At 44.5% G+C, this 25,626-nt stretch overlaps 1 protein-coding gene across 1 annotated transcript in view; it reads right to left on the bottom strand.

The window, feature by feature from the left end:
• Positions 1–25,626, bottom strand: part of LOC126251674 (ATP-binding cassette sub-family G member 1) — an 862,342-nt gene that overhangs the window by 291,169 nt on the left and 545,547 nt on the right. The window contains exon 6 of the mRNA XM_049952253.1: positions 6,260–6,449. Coding sequence (XP_049808210.1) covers positions 6,260–6,449 — 190 coding nt within the window. The remainder of the gene's footprint in view (positions 1–6,259; positions 6,450–25,626) is intronic.

The raw sequence follows: 25,626 nt of genomic DNA on the forward strand, positions 1-25,626 counted from the left end.
GCTCTGGGCTGTTGTTCAAAGTTAACTATGCAACCCTTACTCTTCCCTGTGAACGAGGTGGGATAGGTCTGTTTCACGTGCCGGATAGAGCTCGCGCCCTATTTGTCAGCTCCCAGATGACGGTATGGACACGTTGCCCAACGTGCCTCACTGGTCTCCTCCTGTCGGCAATATACGCCGGTCTCACTGTCAGCCCCAGTGATGATCTCGGATGTTCCGGCCCAGTTCCATTATATACGATACTTCTTTCTTGAACTCAGTTATCTACGTCTCACCTTACCAAGACAGCTTTTACTCAAGACAAAGGCAGTATACAATGTCCTCCAATTAGGTCATCCACCTAACCCGATTGAACTATAGTTCCCCCAGGTTGACTGGCGTCATGTATGGCGCACGGTGTTCGCCTGTTACCTTGACACGAATGTTCAATCTGTCTGGTACCTAACTGTCAATGGTAAGCAAATCAACCAATTTCGCCTTCATCGTATCCACCTCGCCCAATCACCTCTATGTTCCACATGTGGAGTGCCAGACAATGACGAACATCGGTTTGTTTGCGGACCGGCGGGGGAGGTTTGGCACTTGATTCGTCGTATTGTGGCTTTTCTAACGCGGGACATTCCGGATCGGATCACTCCCCTTTCATTATTATTTCCGGAACGTGACTATTTTCCTCGGACAAAGACCTATGCTGTGAATTGGATTCGCAGACATGCCAATCACTGCCTTTTTGGACAAACTGTCGACTCGGTACTGGATGTTTGGACATGCCTCAATGACCGTCATTATTTCATTGTCCGTCACCCAAAATACAGACAATTTTTCTCGAGCTTCCTTGGGAGTGCTTTCCACGACCCGCTTCGCAGCTGGAATGTGTTAAGAGAGAAGAAGCTTTTCTGTTTGAACCAATGAATATTTCTGAACAACTGAACGGAACAGATCAATTTCGAGAAGACGTGACTCAACATATTACCAGCGGGGCGCAGAAGGCCTCTGATCAATTACACAACAAAACTAAACAAAAAACAATAAAAACAATAAAAATAAAAATAAAATTCAGAAAAAGGAAGATTTTGTTTTGTTTGTAAGGATAGCCCTTCCAATATTTCCCCTGGTATATAGGCAGCTCTCTGGGGTAGGTTTAGTCAGGAGCCAACGCCTGAAGTGGATCAGATTTTTTTTGCTATAGGATGAAAAGTGGCTGTGGCACTTAGGTTTTTTATTTTTTTATTTTTATTTTTTAGTTCCATTTTCCTAAGGGGCTTTTTAAGGAAAAAATAAAAAAGACAAAAAGACAAAAAGAAGAAAAAAGATGGAAAAAATAAAAAATAATAATGTTAATTGTCGAAATAAAAAAACTAAAGGAAAAAAGTGGTCAGCGTGACAGAATGTGAATCCTAAGGACGCGGGTTCGATTCCCGGCTGGGTCGGAGATTTTTCTCCGCTCAGGGACTGGGTGTTGTGTTGTCCTAATCATCATCATTTCATCCCCCTCGACGCACAAGTCGGCGAAGTGGCGTCAAATCGAAAGACTTGCACCCGGCGAAGGGTCTACCTGACGGGAGGCCCAAGTCACACGACATTTTATTTACCTTGAAGAAAGTGACTTATTGATACATAACCAACACGAATTCAGAAAATATCGTTCTTGTGCAGCACAGCTAGCTCTTTACTCCCATGAAGTGATAAGTGCTGTCGACAAGGGATCTCAGATCGATTCCATATTCCTAGATTTCCAGAAGGTTTTTGATACCGCTCCTCACAAGCGACTATTAATCAAATTACATGCATATGGAGTAACGTTTCAGTTGTGTGACTGGATTCGTGATTTCCTCTCAGAGAGGTCACAGTTCGTAGTGATAGACCTAAATCACCGAGTAGAACAGAAGTGATATCTGGCGTTCCGCGAGGTAGTGTCATAGGCCCTCTGCTGTTTCTGATTTACATAAATGATTTAGGTGATAATCTGAGGAGCCCCCCTTAGATTGTTTGCAGAAATATTAAATTTTACGGAAGTACTCTTCTACTTTTGATCCAGTTGTAGTGTGGTTGGTTGGTTTTGGGGAAGGAGACCAGACAGCGTGGTCATCGGTCTCATCGGATTAGGGAAGGATGGGGAGGAAGTCGGCCGTGCCCTTTCAGAGGAACCATCCCGGCATTTGCCTGGAGCGATTTAGGGAAATCACGGAAAACCTAAATCAGGATGGCCGGACGCGGGATTGAACCGTCGTCCTCCCGAATGCGAGTCCAGTGTCTTACCACTGCGAGTTGTAGTGTGGTTAGGGCTTACAACGTGTAGGCGTTTTAAGCTACTAATTCTGGCACTGTGACTATTCAGAAACACGGACAGAACTAGCTTTAATAGAAAAACAAATATTTCCGAGAACATTAGATTTATCATCCATTCGATCCAGCACTGTAAGAACAAAATTCTGCCACCGCGGCTAGTCGTTAGTTTACCGCTTCTGTAAAAGTTGTAGTAATTAGTTTCGGGTAATGTTGATTGTAGGAATTCAAACTGCACTGACGCTTAACCCGTGGACGTGGAGGAACATGAACAAATCCTCGCAACTTTGCTCTTTGATGACTCGGACGTTGAACTGCGGCACTCTAGTTGCTATAAGCTTGTAGAGTCATTGGTCAATGATTTTAACTTAGTGAAGTTTCACATCGCCCCATACAATCAAATATTTCCACAACGTATTACAAGGCGAATGAAGCCCCAGCCTCAGAAAGAGTGGCCGCGACGCCATGACTACGCCAAGCGAGATAGCGGGAACGATAGAACGAAGTATGTTCCGAACTTCTTCACATCGCTCGCAGTTCTACTTAACTGTCCAAGCACGCCTCTTAGTCGTCCTGTATGGCAGCTGTGGCATTCTTCTGGGAAAGGGGACTTCCCACTGCTGGCTTTTCAGTTTACGGACGGACTATACCTTCCCAGTATTTCCTGTTGAGTTCTCTTATGCGAGTAGACAAAGTAACTTCACTGTGTGTCAGTGTTATATGTGCAGATATTGTAATCATTAGTAATTAACATGTACCCACTTCATTGAGTTAGTTATCTTTTCTCTACGTGTAACAGTCTTCCAAAAACGTCATATAATTTACTACCTGGTGTTTTGTGCATCGTAGTAACTGCACCACTGAGTGGACCACGCCTGTAAGTATAGACTAAATGCTTTGCGTACAGGCGTCCACACTTCGGTACCTGACCTGCTGCCAAGAGCAAAGTAAGCATTAATGGTTTACTCTTGTCACATGTACTTGGAAGTACTAACTAACCTATAAACATGTTACCCATAAAAGCTGTAGTTATTAGTCGGCAAATCAAGTAAATACTGACGTAATATTGTTCAGTACACTGCCCTCAGTCACCAACAAAAACATTTGCACTTATAGTCTTAACATACTGTATAGTGGTGTAATTTTCAGTTTCTTGAGTTCTTATTTACAGTTGTCATTAGCTGCCCTCGAGCAGTGAAAGAACAGTGTGCAGAAATTTACCTATATTCTATATACATTTATTGCTTAGTATTGTTAGTAACTCATATGTGTATTCCGCGTGGTGTTAATGCATTTTGTGGAAAATAAACATCAGCTGTGAATGTCTGTGCACTGCCTCGTCAGCGATTGACAAGACGAGCTTGCCAAATACCTGTAGTTGCTTCTTGTGATGTAGTGGGGTAGAAAGTGTTGGGAATCGCCTGCTCGCTCAGGCTTCTACTTTCCATCCCCCCCCCCCCTCCTTCTCCGTCCCCTACGCACTGTTAAAGCACCAGAAAACAGTTTATTCCACAATGCCTCGCTACTGCAGGACGTGGTACACACATTTAATGTTTGTTCATAACCCATTCCGTTTAACAATAAACATTAGTTTTATATCATTAAAACACATTTTAATAACCAGCGAGTTTTCTATACCCTGCAACGTGGGAGTGAATATTTTTTTTTGGTAAGAAATTAAACGTACGAGGGCGTGCTGACAAGTAGTGCTTCCAATTTTTTAAATTCTGTTTTGAATATCGATTGAAGCATTATATGGCGTGCGAATTACTTCCTCGCTTCGATGACGCAAGCTGCAACCCTCTGCCGTCAGAGCGGCCCCAATTGAAGCGCGTAACACTGTGGTGTTACCTTCATACAGTGGGCGCATCCGATTTTCGCGTGTTTCCAGAACTTAAAGAACATCTTTGAGGACTTCACTTTGATAGTGATGAAGCGGTGTAAGGAGAGGTGAGTCTGTGGTTCTGTCAAGGAATTCAAACATTCTACAGCCATGGCATTAAGAAACTAGTCTCTCGCTGGGAGGAATGTGTTCGTCACTAGGGTGATTATCTTGAGAAATAAATATTTAATCATCATGGATAAACATGTAGAAAGTTACTACAGTTCGCCGGCCGAGGTGGCCGAGCGGTTCTAGGCGCTACAGTCTGGAACCGCGCGACCGCTACGGTCGCAGGTTCGAATCCTGCCTCTGGCATGGATGTGTGTGATGTCCTTAGGTTAGTTAGGTTTAAGTATTTCTAAGTTCTAGGGAACTGACGACCTCAGAAGTTAAGTCCCATAGTGCTCAGAGCCACTTGAACCATTTAGTACAGTTCGTTTATCGAAAAGACTGAGAGTTGTTACATAACACGTTGGGAGGCGTTACTTTTTAGCACGCCGTCGTCGTTTATTCTTTTTATTGGAAAAAATTATCGCTACAGGTAATCGTTTTTGAGTTACTCTAGAAAAACCTAAGAAGGTGACTTTTATATGCCCTTATCTTCACCCCCCACGCTCAGATCCCAACGGTTGGGATTAAACAAAAATAGTATGTGAGCCGGTGGGTTTCTGGCGCCAGCCGATATCGATTGTTACTTCTATCTTTGATCGTTGTCCCTATGCCTTGTTCCATTTGCGTCTTTGAGGCAGGCTATTTATGGTGGCACGCGAGTGCAAGTCGTGAAGAGCCGAGTCAGTCTGTGACGTGACGTGCTTTCGATGTTGTCATTGTCAGGAGTTGACGACACCATGTCACTTGGCACGGCCGTATGCTGTGAGGACAAGTTGAGTTGGAGCAACGAAGAAGCATGGGCCGCTGTCACAAAGTATTAAATTTGTATTGATACGGCTGGCCAGTGGCGACCAGGATTTGCTAATACTTCGAGAGCTATGTGGATGGATGGAGTGTGAATTTCACATGGAGAAGAAAAAATTAATCGCCAAGCTTTCGTGGTGGGTTCCTCCTTCTATATATAGTGAATATTATTGTGTACTTAAGGACTGTTGACTGTTGCAGTTGCTCGTGCTAGTGGCCAGCAAAATATTCACTGCTGTGGTGGCGAGGCGAGTTATGTTCTGGGACGGCCATGAAATTATGTTACTAAAGTGGCTAGAAATAGCGCCTCGCGTTTGTAAGTTTGGATTTGGTGCTTAGTGGCACGCTGAAGGTAGCTGGTTCACTTGAACGTCATTTCTTAATTTAGTTATACATTTAGAATTTTCTGGTTTTACGAATTGGTAGTAGTTGTTGTTTCTTAATAATTTCTTGTGTGTATGGAAGGCAAGTGGGCATGATAAAGATAGGTCACATTGCGTTTTATGGTCGGATAGAGGCCGTGTGTCTTTTACAATTTCAAATACCTATTGAAGGTTGATTGTCACGTTAGGTACTGCACGTTTGATTTATGTGGTGTCAGCCATTCAGCAAAGATTATCTTATAAGGTGGGCCTTAAGTCATTGAGTGTGGATAGACACATCTTTTCACGTAGTATCTAGATACTTTTTTTGGATCAAAGGAAACTAAGCTCCTTAATTCTGTTCATTGGTTAACTTGTAATATGTTTATATTAAGGTACTGCTTTCCTGTATATATATTTGTTAACTTGTGTATACTACAGTGTGTCTGTCGCTCATGTTTCCCTGTTTTCAGAAACGTGTATAGTGGTCGATGCGATCTTGCAGTGTGACGGAAATCTCAGGATTTGAACTCAGGGCCGTCCGGATTTCTCTATTCCATTCAACATTTTAGGGGGAAGATTTCCTACTGCCCAAAGTTGAGTATAAGTTCACCCTTTGGATCGTGTGTTTGTGAAATCGTAATAGATTAACGTTTGCTCGTGTCCATCACAGTATGTCATCTATGGCACTTCCTGCTAATGTCGTACGAAAATTTGCGACTAGACAAATTTTTTTCCCTTATTGGCCCTTTGCTGTCTTGATTGAGTGGGCTAATCAGGGTGCAGTGCGGAGCGGCGTGGCGGCAGTACGCACCGTCTCCTCGCGGTGCCTCCGCGAGCACCTGGCGGGCATCTTGAGCTCGGCAGCGAGCAGCATGAGCTCGCGCACGGTGAGCCGCGGCTGCAGCAGGTCCTCCTGCATGAGGTAGCACGACACGCGCCGGAAGTGCGCCTCGTCCCGCGGAGAGCCGCCCAGCAGCAGTTCGCCGCTCACGCCAGACCGCCTGCAACACGACGAGGGCAGGGTACAGTAGGACGCAGCGGCGCTGACGGCCGGCGGTCTCTTCCACTGCAAGTGTTAACCGCCGCGGTGGACCCACTGTGCAGGGTAGCGGTGGTAAGGCCAGGCACATACTGGGAAGCAGGTAGCGAGGAGCAAGGTAGGGCAGGGCAGTGTAGCAAAAGTTTCTACATCTATGTGTATATCTAAATCTACATCGACACTCCGCTAGCCACCGTAAGGTGCGGGGCGAAGGCTACCCTGTACCACTACTTGTCATTTCCACTCCTGTTACACTCGCAAATAGAGCGAAACAAAAACGGTTGTACGCCTCCGTATGAGTCCCAATTTCTCGTATCTTATCTTCGTGGTCCTTACGCGCGATGTATGTGGACGGCAGTAGAATCGGTCGGCAGCCAGCTTAAAACGCCGGTTCTCTAAATTTTCTTTGTTGTTGTTGTTGTGGTCTTCAGTCCCGAGACTGGTTTGATGCAGCTCTCCATGCAACTCTATCCTGTGCAAGCTTCTTCATCTCCCACTACTTACAGCAACCTACATCCTTCTGAATCTGCTTAGTGTATTCATCTCTTGGTCTCCCTCTACGATTTTTTCCCTCCACGCTGCCCTCCAATGGTAAATTTGTGATCCCTTGAGGCCTCAGAACATGTCCTACCAACCGGTCCTTTCTTCTTGTCAAGTCGTGCCACAAAATCCTCTTCTCCCCAATTCTATTCAATACCTCCTCATTAGTTATGTGATCTACCCATCAAATCTTCAGCTTTCTTCTGTAGCACCACATTACGAAAGCTTCTATTTTCTTCTTGTCCAAACTGTTTATCGTCCATGTTTCACTTCCATACATGGCTACATTCCATACAAAAACTTTCAGAAACGACTTCCTGACACTTAAATCTATACTCGATGTTAACAAATTTCTCTTCTTCAGAAACGCTTTCCTTGCCATTGCCAGTTTACATTTTATATCCTCTCTACTTCAATCATCATCAGTTATTCAGTTCCCCAAGTAGCAAAACTCCTTTACTACTTTAAGTATCTCATTTCCTAATCTAATTACGCGAGCATCACGCGACTTAGTTCGACTACTTTCCATTATCCTCTGACAGAATTCCTGTGTCAACACCGAACGTACACAAAAAAAAAAAACATCAGCACGAATAGTCACAGTCAGTCTTTGGAGATGGGAGCGCGTCACAGAGATTGTGGAGGAACTGAGTTGGCAGACCCCTGAAGACAGACACAAAGTATCCCGAGACAGTCTGCTAACTAATTTCCAAGAACCAGCTTTAAAGGGGACTATCATGTGATTAAGTGTCAAAAAATCTGTTGTTTAATTTTTGTCTTAAAAACTGTCTATAGTTTCCTGTACAAGGAAAAATTTACTTCGAGGAAATTGTACCGAAGAATGCTCCAAAATTAGAGGAATTTGAAAGTATCTGCACACATGACGACGCCCCGATGTCACGCAGACAACTCTCTTAAAAACAGAATATTTTTCTCACTTTTTTACGACTATTTAGTCTCTAATGTCTTAGTGACACAAGATTAAAAATGGCTCTGAGCACTATGGGATTTAACATCTGAGATCATCAGTCCCCTAGAACTCAGAACTAACCTAAGGACATCACACACATTCATGCCCGAGGCAGGATTCGAACCTGCGACCGTAGCAGTCGCGCGGTTCCGGACTGAAGCGCCTAGAACAGCTCGGCCACCGCGGCCGGCGACACAAGATTATTACAGAAGTAATTACACGGTAGGACTCAGTACCCGAACGACAGTTTCAACAGCTGTATGGATATCAAAAACCGCTCTGATAGGATTAAATACTTTGAAAACAGGTGTTCTGGATGCTCTGTTTGTTTCAATCATGGTGCAGTGTCAACGTTTAAGGCTGTGGAATTGATGGGAATGCCTGCTGGACTAAATATGAAAAGAACTTTGCCACTAACAGCAAGAAACTCTTCGAAGCAGAGAAATCAATGTTGGAAGCCACCAAAGAAGCAAAAATAAGACAGAGAAGTCTGAAAAAGAAAAGGGACGGAGAAAAACACATCAAACAAGATGAACGTGGATATGGGATATATTAGTCTTATGTTGGGCAGATAGAGAAACAAGTTTTTACTTTAACTTGAATTTCCCGAAAGTAAGCTTTTTTGATGTTCTGACACACATTGGTTGAAAACGATAGTAGTTGGAGTGCTGAAATTTTGTGTACTGTCTTAAACCATAACCTTACTAAAAAGAAGTCTATTCTTATGATTTAAATTTGAAAATTAAAGACTCTTCTAAAGAAAAACTATGAATAAGCTACTGAAATTTTGATGATCATTATAAACAAAATTTGAACCATAATGACAGTAACATCTTATTAAAAGTCTACTTTCAAACTGAGAGAGGTGGTGCAGTGGTTAGCACACTGGTCTTACATTCGGGAGGACGACGGTTCAATCCCACGTCCGGCCATCCTGATTTAGGTTTTCCGTGATTTCCCTAAATCGCTCCAGGCAAATTCCGGGATGGTTCCTGTGAAAGGGCACGGCCGACTTTCTTCGCCATCCTTCCCTAATCCGATGAGACTGATGACCTCGCTGTCTGGTCTCTTCCCCCAAATCAACCCAACCCTCCACTTTCAACATAATATTGTAAAGAAATTCCAGAAGAAAATTAAGCTTCCAGTTTTTATTTTTTGAGATATGTTTACCTATACTGTACATAAATAATTAACGTGCTTTATTTCACTTGCAACACGAAATACAACTCAGAAAAAGGCGTGAGGCCAAAAGCTGAGGTTCGTACATCAAGCTTGTGGTATCGATAGCTACCATGCCACAGCGTAGGTGCCCGTTCTAACAAGGGAACCTCCCCATCGCACCCCCCTTAGATTTAGTTATAAGTTGGCACAGTGGATAGGCGTTGAAAAACTTAACACAGATCGATCGAGAAAACAGGAAGAAGTTGTGTGGAACTATGAAAAAATAGGCAAAATGTACGAACTGAGTAGTCCGTGTGCAACATAGGCAATATCAAGGACAGTGTGAGCTCAGGAGCGCCGTGGTCCCGTGGTTAGCGTGACCAGCTGCGGAACGAGAGGTCCTTGGTTCAAGTCTTCTCTCGAGTGAAAAATTTAACCTTTTATTTTCAGTTTATGTGACAAACTCTTATGTTTTCATCACTTTTTTGGGAGTGTTTATCACATCCACAAGAAAACCTAAATCGGGCGAGGTAGAAGAATCTTTTTACCCATTCGCCAAGTGTACTAGTTAGGTGGGTCGACAACATATTCCTGTCATGTGACGCACATGCTGTCACAAGTGTCGTATAGAATATATCAGACGTGTTTTCGTGTGGAGGAATCGGTTGACCTATGACCTTGCGATCAAATGTTTTCGGTTCCCATTGGAGAGGCACGTCCTTTCGTCAACTAATTGCACGGTTTTGTGGTGCGGTCGCAAAACACAGACACTAAACTTATTACAGTGAACAGAGACGTCAATGACGAACCGACAGATCATAACTTTGCGAAAATAAAGAAAGTAAAATTTTCAGTCGAGGGAAGATTTAAACCAAAGATCTCTCGTTCCGCAGCTGCTCACTCTAACCACGGGACCACGGCGCTCCTGACCTCCCATTCTCCTTGATATTGCCTATCTTGCGCATGGACTACTCAGTTTGTATATTTTGTTTATTTTTTCATAGTTTCACACAACTTCTTCCTGTTTTCTTGATTGATCTGTGTTCAGTTTTTCAAGGCCTATCCACTGTGCCAACTTATAACTAAATCTGAGGGGGGTGCGATGGGGATGTTCCCTTGTAAGGTTGGCACTACGAGAGCGGAAGATCTTCCCCGACCACAGCGCCCTCTAGCCGACGCTGTGCAGCTCTACGAGCGCCGCTCCACTTTCTCAGAGTTCATCAAGAGCAGACGGCGGGGACACTTCGCTTCAGCTTCGCTTGGTGTAGAGGCTTTGCTCTACTTACGGCGGGTCTAAGGCTTCGCACCAACGTGCTGATCTGTACAAAGTTATGTATGCCTCTGTATATATTCATGCACCAGTAAACCCCTTTTACGTGTTTTACCTCACCTGCTCCTACTCGCTTCCTTCATTCGGCCAACCTTTAAGTTTTCAGGAGCAGACCCACGGGCCGCGTTTCAGGCGGGATACAAAAAAGCTGTTAAAAACAGTAAGCAGTACGCGTGCTTATAACTCTTATTCTTCGATCTACATCACTTAGTATTCCCTTTGTGTTCACGAACCACTCCTCTTCAGTAATGAATCTATGAATATACCGTAATCCCCTTTGTGTCGCTCCCATGGTATAGAGAGGACAAAATTGGACTAGTTACAGTGCACGCAGAGGCGTTTAAGAAATCATTCGTGCGCTCCATGTGTGAATGGACGTGGGAGAAGCCCTACTAACTGATAACCCTGCAACGCGAAGTATCCTTTGCCATGAATTTCACAGTGCTTCGCCGAGTATAGAATTAGAGTACATATTTCTGTAGCCCCCACCTATCTTGAACAACTTCCGAAGGAAAATGAGATGATCGTATGGCATTCTTGGCCGGGAGGTCCCATTCTGTTCAAAATGGTTCAAATGGCTGTGAGCACTATGGGACTTAACTTCTGAGGTCATCAGTCCCCTAGAACTTAGAACTACTTAAACCTAACTAACGTAAGGACATCACACACATCCATGCCCGAAGCAGGATTCGAACCTGCGACCGTAGCGGTCGTGCGGTTCCAGACTGTAGCGCCTAGAACCGCTCGGCCACCCATGTCGGCGGTACCATTCGGGTTCGGCCGCCAAGTGCAAGTCTTATTTCAGTCGGAGCCACATTGGGCGACTTGCGGCCGATGATGAGGATGAGATGGGAGAATGACTGTATATATGACTCTGGGTGAATGAGATTTTTTTTCCGATATATTCGTCCCAGGAGATATATAAAAATGTCGTATGACTAGGGCCTACTATCGTGTAGACCGTTCGCCGGGTGCAAGTCTTTCGATTTGGCGCCACTTCGACGACTTTCGCGTCGATGGAGATGAAATGATGATTAGGACACCACCACACCCAGTCCCTGGGCGGAGAAAATCTCCGACCCAGCCGGGATTCGCACCCGGCCCCAAGGATTAACATTCTGTCGCGCTGACAACTTTTGTTTTGTTTATTTTGTTTTTGGTCTCGTTTTTGTTCGTTGTATCTGCTCGGCGCGGACGTCGCAAGACACCCGTTTCAGTTCGTCGTCGATCCATTAACTCAGTTTTTTTATTACAGAGGGCATCTAACCCTCTGACCGAAAACGCTGAGTTACCGTGCCGGCTACAACTTAGCTACCGGGGACGCACAGGATATACATGTAGGAGGAAGTAAAATGTTGCTTGGCTCTTCGTGGGGCGTAAGCTCCGTGTTGCACACCGCCAGTCTTGCGACATCCGCCTCTGGTGCGGAGTATGATACGCACAGCTCCGTGAAACTGTCATTACTTCTATCTCATGACGGAGTGCGACGCTGTTTTTTGAACTTCTCCATTTATCCTACCTGGTTGGAGCCACTGAACGTCGAAAAATACTTAAGAATCGGCAGAACGACGATTTTACTACTTATTTCATAAATGGTTTACATTTATTTAATATAATGACGAAGTTTTTGCAAACATTTGTGACATATTATACGTCGAGATGAAGAAAAAAAGTGCCGCGCGTGATGTTTCGTCGTTGATGCCAGTGTCTTCTCCGGTCGCAGTAGAAATTATAGTCCGGTTAAAACTACTTGATAGTAGACTCTTCACGCTATGTAGCTAGCCTTCTCCAATCAAGGGCTCAACATCTCGTCCGAACCGTTTGCCGTTAACAACTGCCACAGCAATTAGTTCACTTCCAATTCCTCGTCCGGCTTTAATTCTTGATGTGTTTCGATCCAGAATCCTCGGTCTGGTCCTGTTATTTCGTATTCCATCACTCATGTTAACCACACCAAAAACGCGCGCGCGGGCACACACTCACACACACACTCACACACATACACACACACACACACACACACACACACACACACACACAAACACATACACACACACACACGATGCTAACGAAATGCGCAGGTTTCGTACACAGCACTAATCAAACACTTCCTTCCGCAGAAGACGCGATTCATCGTCATTTATAATGTTATTACAAACACAGAAATCGGCTTAAATTACACTCATGCTCATAAATTAAGGATAATCTGATACATGGTGAAAAAACGCTCTGGTGGGCGGTTTGCGGGTTTAAATCACCTCGGGGTATGACCATGCGGTGCATTTGACCTGCGGTCGTCGCACGGTGGCGCTGGCAGCAGTCCACATATCCAGAGATATGTTGGTGCATGTCAGAGTACGGTGCAGCGAGTAAGTGTGCAGACGTTTTCAGACGTGCTAATGGTGGCAGAGTGTTGAAAATGGCTCAAAGAACACATATTGACGACGTTATGAGGGATAGGATAGTAGGCCGGCTGGAGGCTGGTCAAACACAGCAGGTCGTAGCACGGGCCCTCCGTGTGCCACGAAGTGCCATCTCAAGATTATGGTAACGATTCCAGCACACAGGAAACGTGTCCAGGCGCCACAGTACAGTGTACAGTGTACAACACCACAAGAAGGCCGATATCTTACAATCAGTGCCCGCAGACGGCCACAGAGTACTGCAGGTAGCCTTGCTCGGGACCTTACCGCAGCCACTGGAACAGTTGTCTCCAGACACACAGTCTACAGACGACTGAACAGACATGGTTTATTCACCCGGCGACCTGTAAGGTGCATTCCACTGATCCTGGTCCCAGGAGAGCTCGTAAAGCCTGGTGTCAAGAGCACAGTACATCTTCATTGGAACAGTGGTCCCAGGTTATGTTCACGGACGAGTCCAGGTATAGTCTGAACAGTGATTTTCGCCAGATTTTCATCTGGCATGAACCAGGAACCAGATACCAACCCCTTAATGTCCTTGAAAGGGACCTGTATGGAGGTCGTGGTTTGATGGTGTGGCGTGGGATTATGATTTGTGCACGTACAGTCCTGCATGTCTTTGACAGAGGAACTGTAACTGGTCAGGTGTATCGGAACGTCATTTTGCACCAGTATGTACGCCTCTACAGGGGTGCAGTGGGTCCCACCTTCCTCCTGATGGATGATAACGCACGGCCCCACAGAGCTGCCATCGTGGAGGAGTACCTTGAAACATAAGATATCAGGCGAATGGAGTGGCCTGCCTGTTCTCCAGACCTAAACCCCATCGAGCACGTCTGGGATGCTCTTGGTCGACATATCGCTGCACGTATTCACACGCCTACGTCACTTCAGGAGCTCCAACAGGCACTGGTGCAAGACTGGTAGGCTATACCCCAGCAAATGCTCGACCACCTTATCCAGAGTATGCCAACCCGTTGTGCGGCCTGTGTACGTGTGCTTGGTGATCATCTCCCATTATGACGTCGGGGTACATGTGCAGGAAACAGTGGCGTTAAGTAGCATATATGTTTCGGGACGGTTTTCTCAACTTATCACCAATGCCATAGACTTACAGATCCGTGTCCTGTGTGTTCCCTATGTGCCTATGCTATTAGTGCAAGTTTTGTGTAGTGCCAAGTTGTGTGGCACCACATTCTGCAATTATCCTCAATTTATGAGCATGAGTGTAGATAATCTTCGCACGACACTACTGAAACCGAATTTCTAAAGGCTGTCAATAAGTCGTAGCGGCTGGGGTCCCAGTCATCAATACAACCGACAATTCAAATCAAATGGCTCTCAGCACTATGGGACTTAACATCTGAGGTCATCAGTCCCCTAGAACTTAGAACTAAAACCTAACTAACGTAAGGACATCACACACATCCATGCCCGAGGCAGGATTCGAACCTGCGACCGTAGCAGTCGCGCTGTTCCGTACTGAAGTGCCTAGAGCCGCTCGGCCACAACGGCCGGCACCAACGGACAATTGCAGTGTGTAAGTAGGCTGTTTAGGTTTTTATGTTGGTGACGCCACGTACCCCCCCATGAACCATGGACCTTGCCGTTGGTGGGGAGGCTTGCGTACCTCAGCGATACAGATGGCCGTACCGTAGGTGCAACCACAACGGAGGGGTATCTGTTGAGAGGCCAGACAAACATGTGGTTCCTGAAGAGGGGCAGCAGCCTTTTCAGTAGTTGCAGGGGCAACAGTCTGGATGATTGACTGATCTGGCCTTGTAACATTAACCAAAACGGCCTTGCTGTGCTGGTACTGCGAACAGCTGAAAGCAAGGGGAAACTACAGCCGTAATTTTTCCCGAGGACATGCAGCTTTACTGTATGATTAAATGATGATGGCGTTCTCTTGGGTAAAATATTCCGGAGGTAAAATAGTCCCCCATTCGGATCTCCGGGCGGGGACTGCTCAAGAGGACGTCGTTATCAGGAGAAAGAAAACTGGCGTTCTACGGATCGGAGCGTGGAATGTCAGATCCCTTAATCGGGCAGGTAGGTTAGAAAATTTAAAAGGGGAAATGGATAGGTTAAAGTTAGATATAGTGGGAATTAGTGAGGTTCGGTGGCAGGAGGAACAAGACTTTTGGTCAGGTGATTACAGGATTATAAATACAAAATCAAATAGGGGTAATGCAGGAGTAGGTTTAATAATGAATAAAAAAAGAGGAGTGCGGGTTAGCTACTACAAACAGCATAGTGAACGCATTATTGTGGCCAAGATAGACACAAAGCCCATGCCTACTACAGTAGTACAAGTTTATATGCCAACTAGCCCTGCAGATGATGAAGAAACAGATGAAATGTATGGCGAGATAAAAGAAATTATTCAGGTAGTGAAGGGAGACGAAAATTTAATAGTCATGGGTGACTGGAATTTGTCAGTAGGAAAAGGGAGAGAAGGAAACATAGTAGGTGAATATGGATTGGGGGGAAGGAATGAGAGAGGAAGCCGCCTTGTAGAATTTTGCACAGAGCATAACTTAATCATACCTAACACTTGGTTCAAGAATCATAAAAGAAGGTTGTATACCAGGAAGAATCCTGGAGATACTGACAGGTTTCAGATAGATTATATAATGGTAAGACAGAGATTTAGGAACCAGGTTTTAAATTGTAAGACATTTCCTGGGGCAGATGTGGATTCTGACCACAATCTATTGGTTATGAACTGCAGATTGAAACTGAAGAAACTGCAAAAAGGTGGAAATTTAAGGAGATGGGACCTGGATAAACTGAAAGAGCCAGAGGTTGTAGAGAGTTTCAGGGAGAGCATAAGGGAACAATTGACAGGAATGGGGGAAAGAAATACAGTAGAAGAAGAATGGGTAGCTCTGAGGGATGAAGTAGTGAAGGCAGCAGAGGATCAAGTAGGTAAAAAGACGAGGGCTAATAGAAATCCTTGGGTAACAGAAGAAATATTGTATTTAATTGATGAAAGGAGAAAATATAAAAATGCAGTAAATGAAAGGAATACAAACGTCTCAAAAATGAAATCGACAGGAAGTGCAAAATGGCTAAGCAGGGATGGCTACAGGACAAATGTAAGGATGTAGAGGCTTGTCTCACTAGAGGTAAGATAGATACTGCCTACAGGAAAATTAAAGAGACCTTTGGAGAAAAGAGAACCACTTGTATGAATATCAAGAGCTCAGATGGCAACCCAGTTCTAAGCAAAGAAGGGACGGCAGAAAGGTGGAAGGAGTATATAGAGGGTTTATACAAGGGCGATGTACTTGAGGACAATATTATGGAAATGGAAGAGGATGTAGATGAAGACGAAATGGGAGATAAGATACTGCGTGAAGAGTTTGACAGAGCACTGAAAGACCTGAGTCGAAACAAGGCCCCGGGAGTAGACAACATTCCATTAGAACTACTGATGGCCTCGGGAGAGCCAGTCATGACAAAACTCTACCATCTGGCGAGCACGATGTATGAGACAGGCGAAATACCCACAGACTTCAAGAAGAATATAATAGTTCCAATCCCAAAGAAAGCAGGTGTTGACAGATGTGAAAATTACCAAACTATCAGTTTAATAAGTCACAGCTGCAAAATACTAACGCGAATTCTTTATAGACGAATGGAAAAACTGATAGAAGCCGACCTCGGGGAAGACCAGTTTGGATTCCGTAGAAATGTTGGAACACGTGAGGCAATACTGACCTTACGACTTATCTTAGAAGAAAGATTAAGAAAAGGCAAACCTACGTTTCTAGCATTTGTAGACTTAGAGAAAGCTTTTGACAATGTTAACTGGAATACTCTCTTTCAAATTCTGAAGGTGGCAGGGGTAAAATACAGGGAGCGAAAGGCTATTTACAATTTGTACAGAAAGTGGATGGCAGTTATAAGAGTCGAGGGGCATGAAAGGGAAGCAGTGGTTGGGAAAGGAGTGAGACAGGGTTGTAGCCTCTCCCCGATATTATTCAATCTGTATATTGAGCAAGCAGTAAAGGAAACAAAAGAAAAATTCGGAGTAGGTATTAAAATTCATGGAGAAGAAGTAAAAACTTTGAGGTTCGCCGATGACATTGTAATTCTGTCAGAGACAGCAAAGGACTTGGAAGAGCAGTTGAACGGAAAAGACAGTGTCTTGAAAGGAGGATATAAGATGAACATCAACAAAAGCAAAACGAGGATAATGGAATGTAGTCAAATTAAATCGGGTGATGCTGAGGGAATTAGATTAGGAAATGAGACACTTAAAGTAGTAAAGGAGTTTTGCTATTTAGGGAGTAAAATAACCGATGATGGTCGAAGTAGAGAGGATATAAAATGTAGACTGGCAATGGCAAGGAAATCGTTTCTGAAGAAGAGAAATTTGTTAACATCGAGTATAGATTTAAGTGTCAGGAAGTTGTTTCTGAAAGTATTTGTATGGAGTATAGCCATGTATGGAAGTGAAACATGGACGGTAAATAGTTTGGACAAGAAGAGAATAGAAGCTTTCGAAATGTGGTGCTACAGAAGAATGCTGAAGATAAGGTGGGTAGATCACGTAACTAATGAGGAGGTATTGAATAGGATTGGGGAGAAGAGAAGTTTGTGGCACAACTTGACTAGAAGAAGGGATCGGTTGGTAGGACATGTTTTGAGGCATCGAGGGATCACAAATTTAGCATTGGAGGGCACCGTGGAGGGTAAAAATCGTAGAGGGAGACCAAGAGATGAATACACTAAGGAGATTCAGAAGGATGTAGGTTGCAGTAGGTACTGGGAGATGAAGAAGCTTGCACAGGTTAGAGTAGCATGGAGAGCTGCATCAAACCAGTCTCAGGACTAAAGACCACAACAACAACAAAACGCCACGTAGCGGTCCGTATGAAAATCACTGAGTGTACTGTGTGCAGTCTGTGGCTGGTTTGCATTGTTGGAATATTCGCCATTGTAGTGTTGGGCAGTTGGCTGTTAACAGCGTGTAGCGTTGCGCAGTTGGAGGTGAGTCGCAAGCAGTGGTGGATGTGGGGAGAGAGATGACAGAGTTTTGAGAGCAGACGATCTGGACGTGTGCCCGTCAGAAAAACGAAATTTGTGAGACTGGATGTCATGAACTGATACATATATTATGACTTTTGAACACTATTAAGGTAAATAAACTGTTTGTTCTCCATCAAAATCTTTCATTTGCTAACTATATGCCTATCAGTAGCTAGTGCCTTCAGTAGTTAGAAACTTTTATTTAGCTGGCAGTATTGGCGCACGCTGTCTTGCAGTAGTTTGAGTAACGAAGATTTTTGTGAGGGAAGTGATTCATGAAAGGTATATGTTATTGTTAGTCAGGGCCATTCTTTTGTAGGGATTATTGAAAGTCAGATTGCGTTGCGCTAAAACTATTGTGTGTCAGTCTAGTGTTGATAAGAATAAGTGAAGAGAGAAATGCCTAATTACGTTCAGTTTTGCTCAGCTGTTTGAAAATCAGATAACGTTGAGGTTTATCTGCAGTCATTCATAAAATTTCTAAGGGGATGTTTCAAGTGTAATGTCATAACGTAGTGATCAGTTTATTAACTTTATGTGTGGAAGGACGAAACTTCATACCTCGTCCTATACATTGAAATTTTTTATTATTCTAAATCTAATTAAAGGATTTTGTTAATCATTTTTACACATATTGTTTTAAATGCAATGTTTTTTATTTCTAACACTTTGCTGCGTCATTTTCATCATCCTTTTTACTTTTGTTATGTGCTCTTGTATTTTTCCTATCATTCCTTTTTCATTTGGAATCTGCTTGTGTCACCTGTAACCTGCAACCAAGTACCAACCACAACTGTTTATCGGTTGGTAGTGCGACACTCCGTGTAGCCAGTGTTGTTCAAATGGCTCTGAGCACTATGGGACTTAACTGCTGAGGTCATGAGGCCCCCAGAACTTAGAACTACTTAAAGATAACTAACCTAAGGACATCACACACATCCATGCCCGAGGCAGGATTCGAACCTGCGACCGTAGCGGTCGCGCGGCTCCAGACTGTAGCGCCTAGAACCGCTCGGCCACTCCGGCCGGCGTAGCCAGTGTGAGGATACTTTCAGGTAACCAATGACAGCGAAAAATTACGATTTGCATTTACCACTAAAACTGAAATTTTGCTGCACAAGACGGCTATGATGATAAACGGTGTTTGGTTTGTGGGGCGCACAACTGTGCGGTCATCAGCGCCACTATAAAGTACCAATTTTTTTCACAGCCCATTCTAGCCACTGTCACGAATGATGAGGATGATGATGAAATGATGAGGACAATACAAACACCCAGTCCCTGGTCAGAGAAAATCCCCAACCCGGCCGGGAATCGAATCTGGGACACCGTGATGCAGAGATAGCAATGCTAACCATTAGACGACGAGCTGCGGACAAGACGGCTATGCAGACAAACATATTATGAAATTTTTCTGTCTTGAGTTTGCTCGTAGAGGTTACCTTTCAACACCGTGAACAAAGCGATTGTGATTTTAGTTCTGCCGCAGATTGTTGATCGTTGTTTCCTCGGAGTCACCGCACATCACCAGGTTGTTATTACTCTACGACATGAGTGTAAATTCACTGCTACAAAACCCATTGCCTGTCGCAGTTCAGTTTTTGGTTACCTAAAATCAGCTCCCGATAAAGGGCCTTTTATTTCCGTCATACCTCGCGGCGGCCGCTTAGGAATTGTTCCGTGTTATACTGTTACACCTTTTATGAATTAACCCGGCGAGTTTATGTGTCGCCTATAACCGAGAGGTAGCCGGCGGCCGATATGGCAACACTTAAGTGGTGACATACTTCAACTACTAAGTAATTTTAATCTGACTGTAGTAAAACAGTTACATCTTTGTGATTTCGTTACTTCTTCGACAATCGGTTGCCTCGTTGTTGAAAGCTCGGATTTTCTTAGTGAATCAGCGCGACAAGTACGACAAGAACAGTTTACAATCTGCTTTGGGTTCATCTACTTTCCAATAATAATTGCAATTTCGTCGAGGAAAACAATGTATTTCACTCCTGAAAATTGTTCTTACTTCCTCACGCTGTTGGGCAGCCAGATGTGTCAACGAAGGAATGCTCTGGATTAGCACAAGAACAGACTTAGAATTACAAAACGGGAAGAGAAGAGATTATGTTATTTTGCAGCTGAGCTCTGCTCCCCGACCCATCCTAAGGTCATTAAAATGTTAAAGAATTGTTCATGGAAATCTACGCCCTAATGAGAACTGATGGTAGCACGGCCGGCTGGGAAGTAAATTAACGATCCGTGCAGTGACGTAAATATTTGCCACCACTCTGACTTGCGCAATGGACTTCTGGAATCGTCCCGACCGCATTACAACGTGAACGAGTGGTTCACCGCAACCGTCACTGCTCCAACTTTGGCCGCACTCTGCGATTCGAGCATCCACTGCGCGTTAGGAGTACGCCGGACGTCATTAGTGTAAAAATAATTGGACCAGAAACTGTATTTCCCGCGTACTGTCTGTCCTGCGGCTGGCAGTCTGAACGTATTATGAACCAGACAGTGACAAAAAATTGCCCCATTTAATAAAGTTAATTGTGGGAATAACGCCAAATGCATTTCGTTAATTTATTGCGGCTCATTCGGCGGAAACGGCATCAGCGGGATGTGCCGGAAAGCGCGGGACGTGGCTGCGCATAAATATTTGTAATTCGCTGTCGCCAGTTTTTTTTTTTTTTTTTTCGTTTTGCGCCCTTTGTCACGGCCTAGTGGAGAGTCAGCGGGCGGCAACAGCGAGGGTCGTTGCGCAGTGCAGTGCATTGCAAAACGCAGTCCGCCCGCCAACACGGCGGTTAGCGCGCGCGCTCTTGAGAGTTTCAGTGCTGTGACGCGGGCTGTTGCTTCCGAGAAGAAATGCGGAATTACAGCCAACTCGCCGCGCTGCCCGGCCCGCTCTGCTTTTCGGAATTACAGGCCTCGTCTCAGCTACGGAACGCGAAGGAAGCCAGTAAACGGGAGCTGCGAGAACGCTGAGAAAGAGCAGTGTGCTTGTGTTGGGAGGAGAAACGAGCGCCCGGCCGACGTGGTACAAAGCGAGGCCCCTCTTCCTTGAAAGTCGCGTAGAAACCTCGCTGCCTGATGTCGCAGAGATACCTTACTGCTCCGTTGCTTTCAGAACTGACGAGAGTGCTCCATCATTTTTACCTCGCAGGTGCGGCATGAATAGTATGTAGGAACGGGAGAAACGACTTACGGTTTTCGTAGTGGAGCTGTATGCTTTTCCTTATGGACAGTTGCGTTATCTTCTGGAGCAATGCACGTAAGGTAAATAAAATCTGGATAAGTGGGGGTAGGACTCACGCACGCAGAGTTTCGTACAATCTTAATTATGTATGCAGATAGTTAACCGATCCTGGCAATTGAAAATTTAGCCGATTTTTTTCCTGTTACCAATATCGCTATTGGCAAAGTATCAAAATATGTAACATAAATGGCCACCTCTTTTGATAGCATTTAACGATCTACACCGCAAAGGCAGCGTGTACATTAGTACGCGACTCGATTTTCAACTTAATACCTTTAGCCGTTTCTGAGAAAAAGGGTCTTAACAGATGGACGGACAAAATAAAAAAAAATCACGTGAGATAATTAAAAATTAACAATTTTCGGATTTTTCCCATTATTTGTACCGTTAAGCCTTGCTTCTTGCTAATACCATCAATTTAGGCCCAAGGCAAGCACCCTATAGGTTTTGTTGAGTGAGTTTGTGGGCATCAAAATATGTGACATAAATGGTTGTATGTTTCGATTGCATTGAATTAGAAGCACCAATTTTACACCGCCAAGATACCGTACACCGTAGTCTGTAGTATTAATTTCAACTTAACACGTCTCCCTGTTCATTAGAAAAATTTTAACAGTCGAATGGACAGACAACAAAGTCATCCTATAAGGGTTCCGTTTTTACAAATTGAGGTAGGGAACTCTGAAAAACATATTTATTCTTCAGAGACGTCCTGTAAAACTATTGCCTGAAGTTGATAGCCGAATATCTTGCAGAACCCTCTCCAAAGACCTGGGGATTGTGCTCTGACATGTCAATTCATTTACTCCCTAATGGTACTTGTGACTGACCCTGACATGTGGAATTAACAATCGCAATACGAGAAGTGAAAATAATTACCATCCGGACCAAGACTTACGATGTGAGTGGAGTTGAGAGGAAGGGAGTACTGACCGGGGGAGATGGGATGGATAGATCTGGTAGGAGGAATATATAGCAGGGCGGGTCGGGTAAGGGGGGGGGGCGATTAAAGTTTCGTTGGGGGAGGATGTAGCGTTGGGGGAATGTGGTGGGAAACAGGCGGCAGGGTATCGGGAGCAGTAAACAGGGAGGTTCAAATGGTTCAAATGGCTCTGAGCACTATGGGACTTAACATCTATGGTCATCAGTCCCCTAGAACTACTTAAACCTACCTAACCTAAGGACATCACACAACACCCAGTCATCACGAGGCAGAGAAAATCCCTTACCCCGCCGGGAATCGAACCCGGGAACCCGGGCGCGGGATAAACGGGGAGGAAGGGGGGGGGGGGGAGAAAGGGGTGGGTTCTGTCGAATTTGCGGGTAACGTGTGAAACTCGGAGATGTTCAAGATGGAACAGGAGGGAGCAAAAATTTTATAAATTGGGAAGAGGGTGGGGGGGGAGGGTAAGCTGATTAGAAAGACTAGGCGGTGTACATGGCGTTCGAGGATCTGTAGGAAGCGATAAAAGCAGGCATTAGCGAAAGTTCGTGCCACATTTGCAGAGCAGAGGATGGTTCAGATCGGAATTTATAGGCGTAAAGGATTGTGGAATGATGCAATCTCCATACTCAGCCAGATAGTAGTTTTAGTAATATTAGTCTATTGTGGGCTTTCTGTTGAATGGTTAGTAGACGGGGCTTCCATGTTGGTCGGTGATCAAGTGTTAATCAGAGGTATTTTAGCGTGTTAATTAACTGGATAGGACGGTCGTAAATGGTAAGATAAAAGTCCTGGGGATGGAACTTGCGGGTGATTTGTCTACGTTTTGGACCCACGATTGAGATGGAGCTGAAGGGGTAGTTTGGATTTCTCAGGGGTAGAGTAAAGGGTGAGGAAGGAAATGTCATCAACATTCTGGAGGAGCTGATCAGGAGGAGGGGGCTTGGGCATATCAGCAGTATAGAGAACATACAGGAGAGGTGAAAGAACCTTGGGTAACATCTACAATGGGATGGAAGAGCGGGAGTCTGTGTTGTTGATGGGTGGTTAGAGACAAAGGAAGTGATGAAATGGACATAATTAATGGGAAGTGCATAGGTTTGGAAATTAGAGAGTAGCCCCGAAGGCTATAGACGATCATAAGCTTTCTCAAGATCTAGGGAGACAAAAATGGCGCATTTGCGGTTGTTGGTTTGGTGGGAGAGGAGATGAGTAAGGTGCAGGAGTTGCTCATCGGAGGAAAAGTTGGGACGGAAGCCACATTGATGGACAGGAATGGATAATAGTTGTCTAGGTGTTAATGGATACCTCGGGATAGAATGGACTCAAGGACCATGCTAAACACGGACGGGGTGGCAGGTTTATTAGGTTTGAGGAACAACAGGATTCGAGACGCTTTCCACGGCTCAGGATAGAAACTCGTGTGAAAGATTATATTGTAAAGGGTTGCTAGGATTTCTAGGAAAGAGAGGGGGCATTCTTTCAGGTGTCTGCAGGTGACGTAGTCATATGTTACTTTAATAGGCTCGAACAAAATGCGAAAGAAAAATGGTTCAAATGGCTCTGAGCACTATGGGACCTTACTTCTGAGGCCATCAGTCCCCTAGAACTTAGAAGTACTTAAACCTAACTAACCTAAGGACATCACACACACCCATGCCCGAGGCAGGATTCGAACCTGCAACCGTAACAGTCGCGCGGTTCCAGACTGTAGCGCCTAGAACTGCTCGGCCACCCGGCCGGCAAAATGCGGAAGAATATTATCACAACGAACATGAAATAAAATAGTTTTCCATTATAAGCCTGAATGACGACCTAGTAAATCTGATGATGTAGGACACACGCTCCACAGGCGTTATCGATAAGGCACTCTTCGCTAACTTGTCAGGCCGGATATTCGGCGGGCTCACAGAAAAAAGGGCGAGGCCGCGACGGATAGGGGACGCTTCTGGTAGAAACGCAAGTCTCCTCTAAGGTTGCTCGCTGCTACGAGGTTAACTACAGCCCTTTCCCCTTCCACCTTTTCTCGTTCCTCCACCGACCTTGCAACCCCTCCCCCCACCTCCCGCAATGGACGTTTGCCACGCTCTTGCTTCCAATCCGTCACATAACGGCTGCTCTTCTCACTGAACATTTTACTACAAAACGCTTTCAGTTATGACCTTTCCCCAGCCGAGCTGTGTTACATAAAACTCCCTTCTATTTTCCAGCGAGGACCCTACCAGGTCCTTTCACTTCGGTGTAGCTACTAGATAATATGTGCCCTTTGTGGAAAACAGTGTAATATTCTTAATATACACCTGTTCGTTGGTTTCCTTCATCATTTCATTCTGATTTAGAGTTCCAGTTTCTTTCTGACTATAAAATGTGGCCACGACTCTAATGCACATGCATTGCTTTGTTAGTCAATTTTAAATTTCTCTCTCTCTCTTTTTTTTTGTCTATCGTCTCTCTCTTTCAACTTACTCCAGTTCCAGACCTGCCCATGGGACAATAGTACTTTTAGTTTTTTCCGTCTCATATAATTTGTTAATCCATTTGTTGCATGCCCGCATCTCGTGGTCGTGCGGTAGCGTTCTCGCTTCCCACGCCCGGGTTCCCGGGTTCGATTCCCGGCGGGGTCAGGGATTTTCTCTGCCTCGTGATGGCTGGGTGTTGTGTGCTGTCCTTAGGTTAGTTAGGTTTAAGTAGTTCTAAGTTCTAGGGGACTGATGACCATAGATGTTAAGTCCCATAGTGCTCAGAGCCATTTTTTTTGTTGCATTCACAGGACTTTGCAACAAAGCACTGAGCAAATTTATGCAGTTGCTTTTTTGTGCAACTATGACTTAATAAGAGTGTTATGCAGGAAATGAGGAGCCACTGTACATCCTCACACATTGGTGTCACGTTTGCGTCCAAGGTCGAATGTTTGTTCAAAATGGTTCAAAGCATAAAATACAGAAAGATAGAAAAAAACTTAATTTCTGAAATTTTTGAACTGTGCAATTTATGAAAGACTGGTAACCAAGAATTTTTGTTTGCAATGAGAAACGGATTTTTATGAGCAGTATGCCGTTAGAAATAAGGAGAACTGCATTTTTCATAAAAATTACCGTTACATGTGTTATGTTTAAATCATTTGGGTATTCGAGCTGAACGGAAAAAACGAATAAATACTGACAGAAACGAGACTCCATGCAGTGATTACCAGTCTCCAACGAATTTATGTATCCTACTCACACGAAAATCAACAACTGAACAAATGTGCATCTTTGTTTAAAAATTTGGTAATAACTGGAAGCGAACCCCAGCTACCCACATAGCGAGTGAGCACGCTACCACAGAGCCACACTGCTCGTCGGAAGATGCGTTCCTTATTTCAGGATATTAATGATGGTTGGAAAACTGTAATGATGATTTTGTCTACAATTTGCAGAGTTGCATCAAACTGCTTCGGGAGAGGTATATTTGCATTCTGAGCTTCACGTACC

Source organism: Schistocerca nitens, chromosome 4 (genome assembly GCF_023898315.1).
Source record: "Schistocerca nitens isolate TAMUIC-IGC-003100 chromosome 4, iqSchNite1.1, whole genome shotgun sequence".
In the NCBI taxonomy this organism is placed as follows: Eukaryota; Metazoa; Arthropoda; class Insecta; order Orthoptera; family Acrididae; genus Schistocerca; species Schistocerca nitens.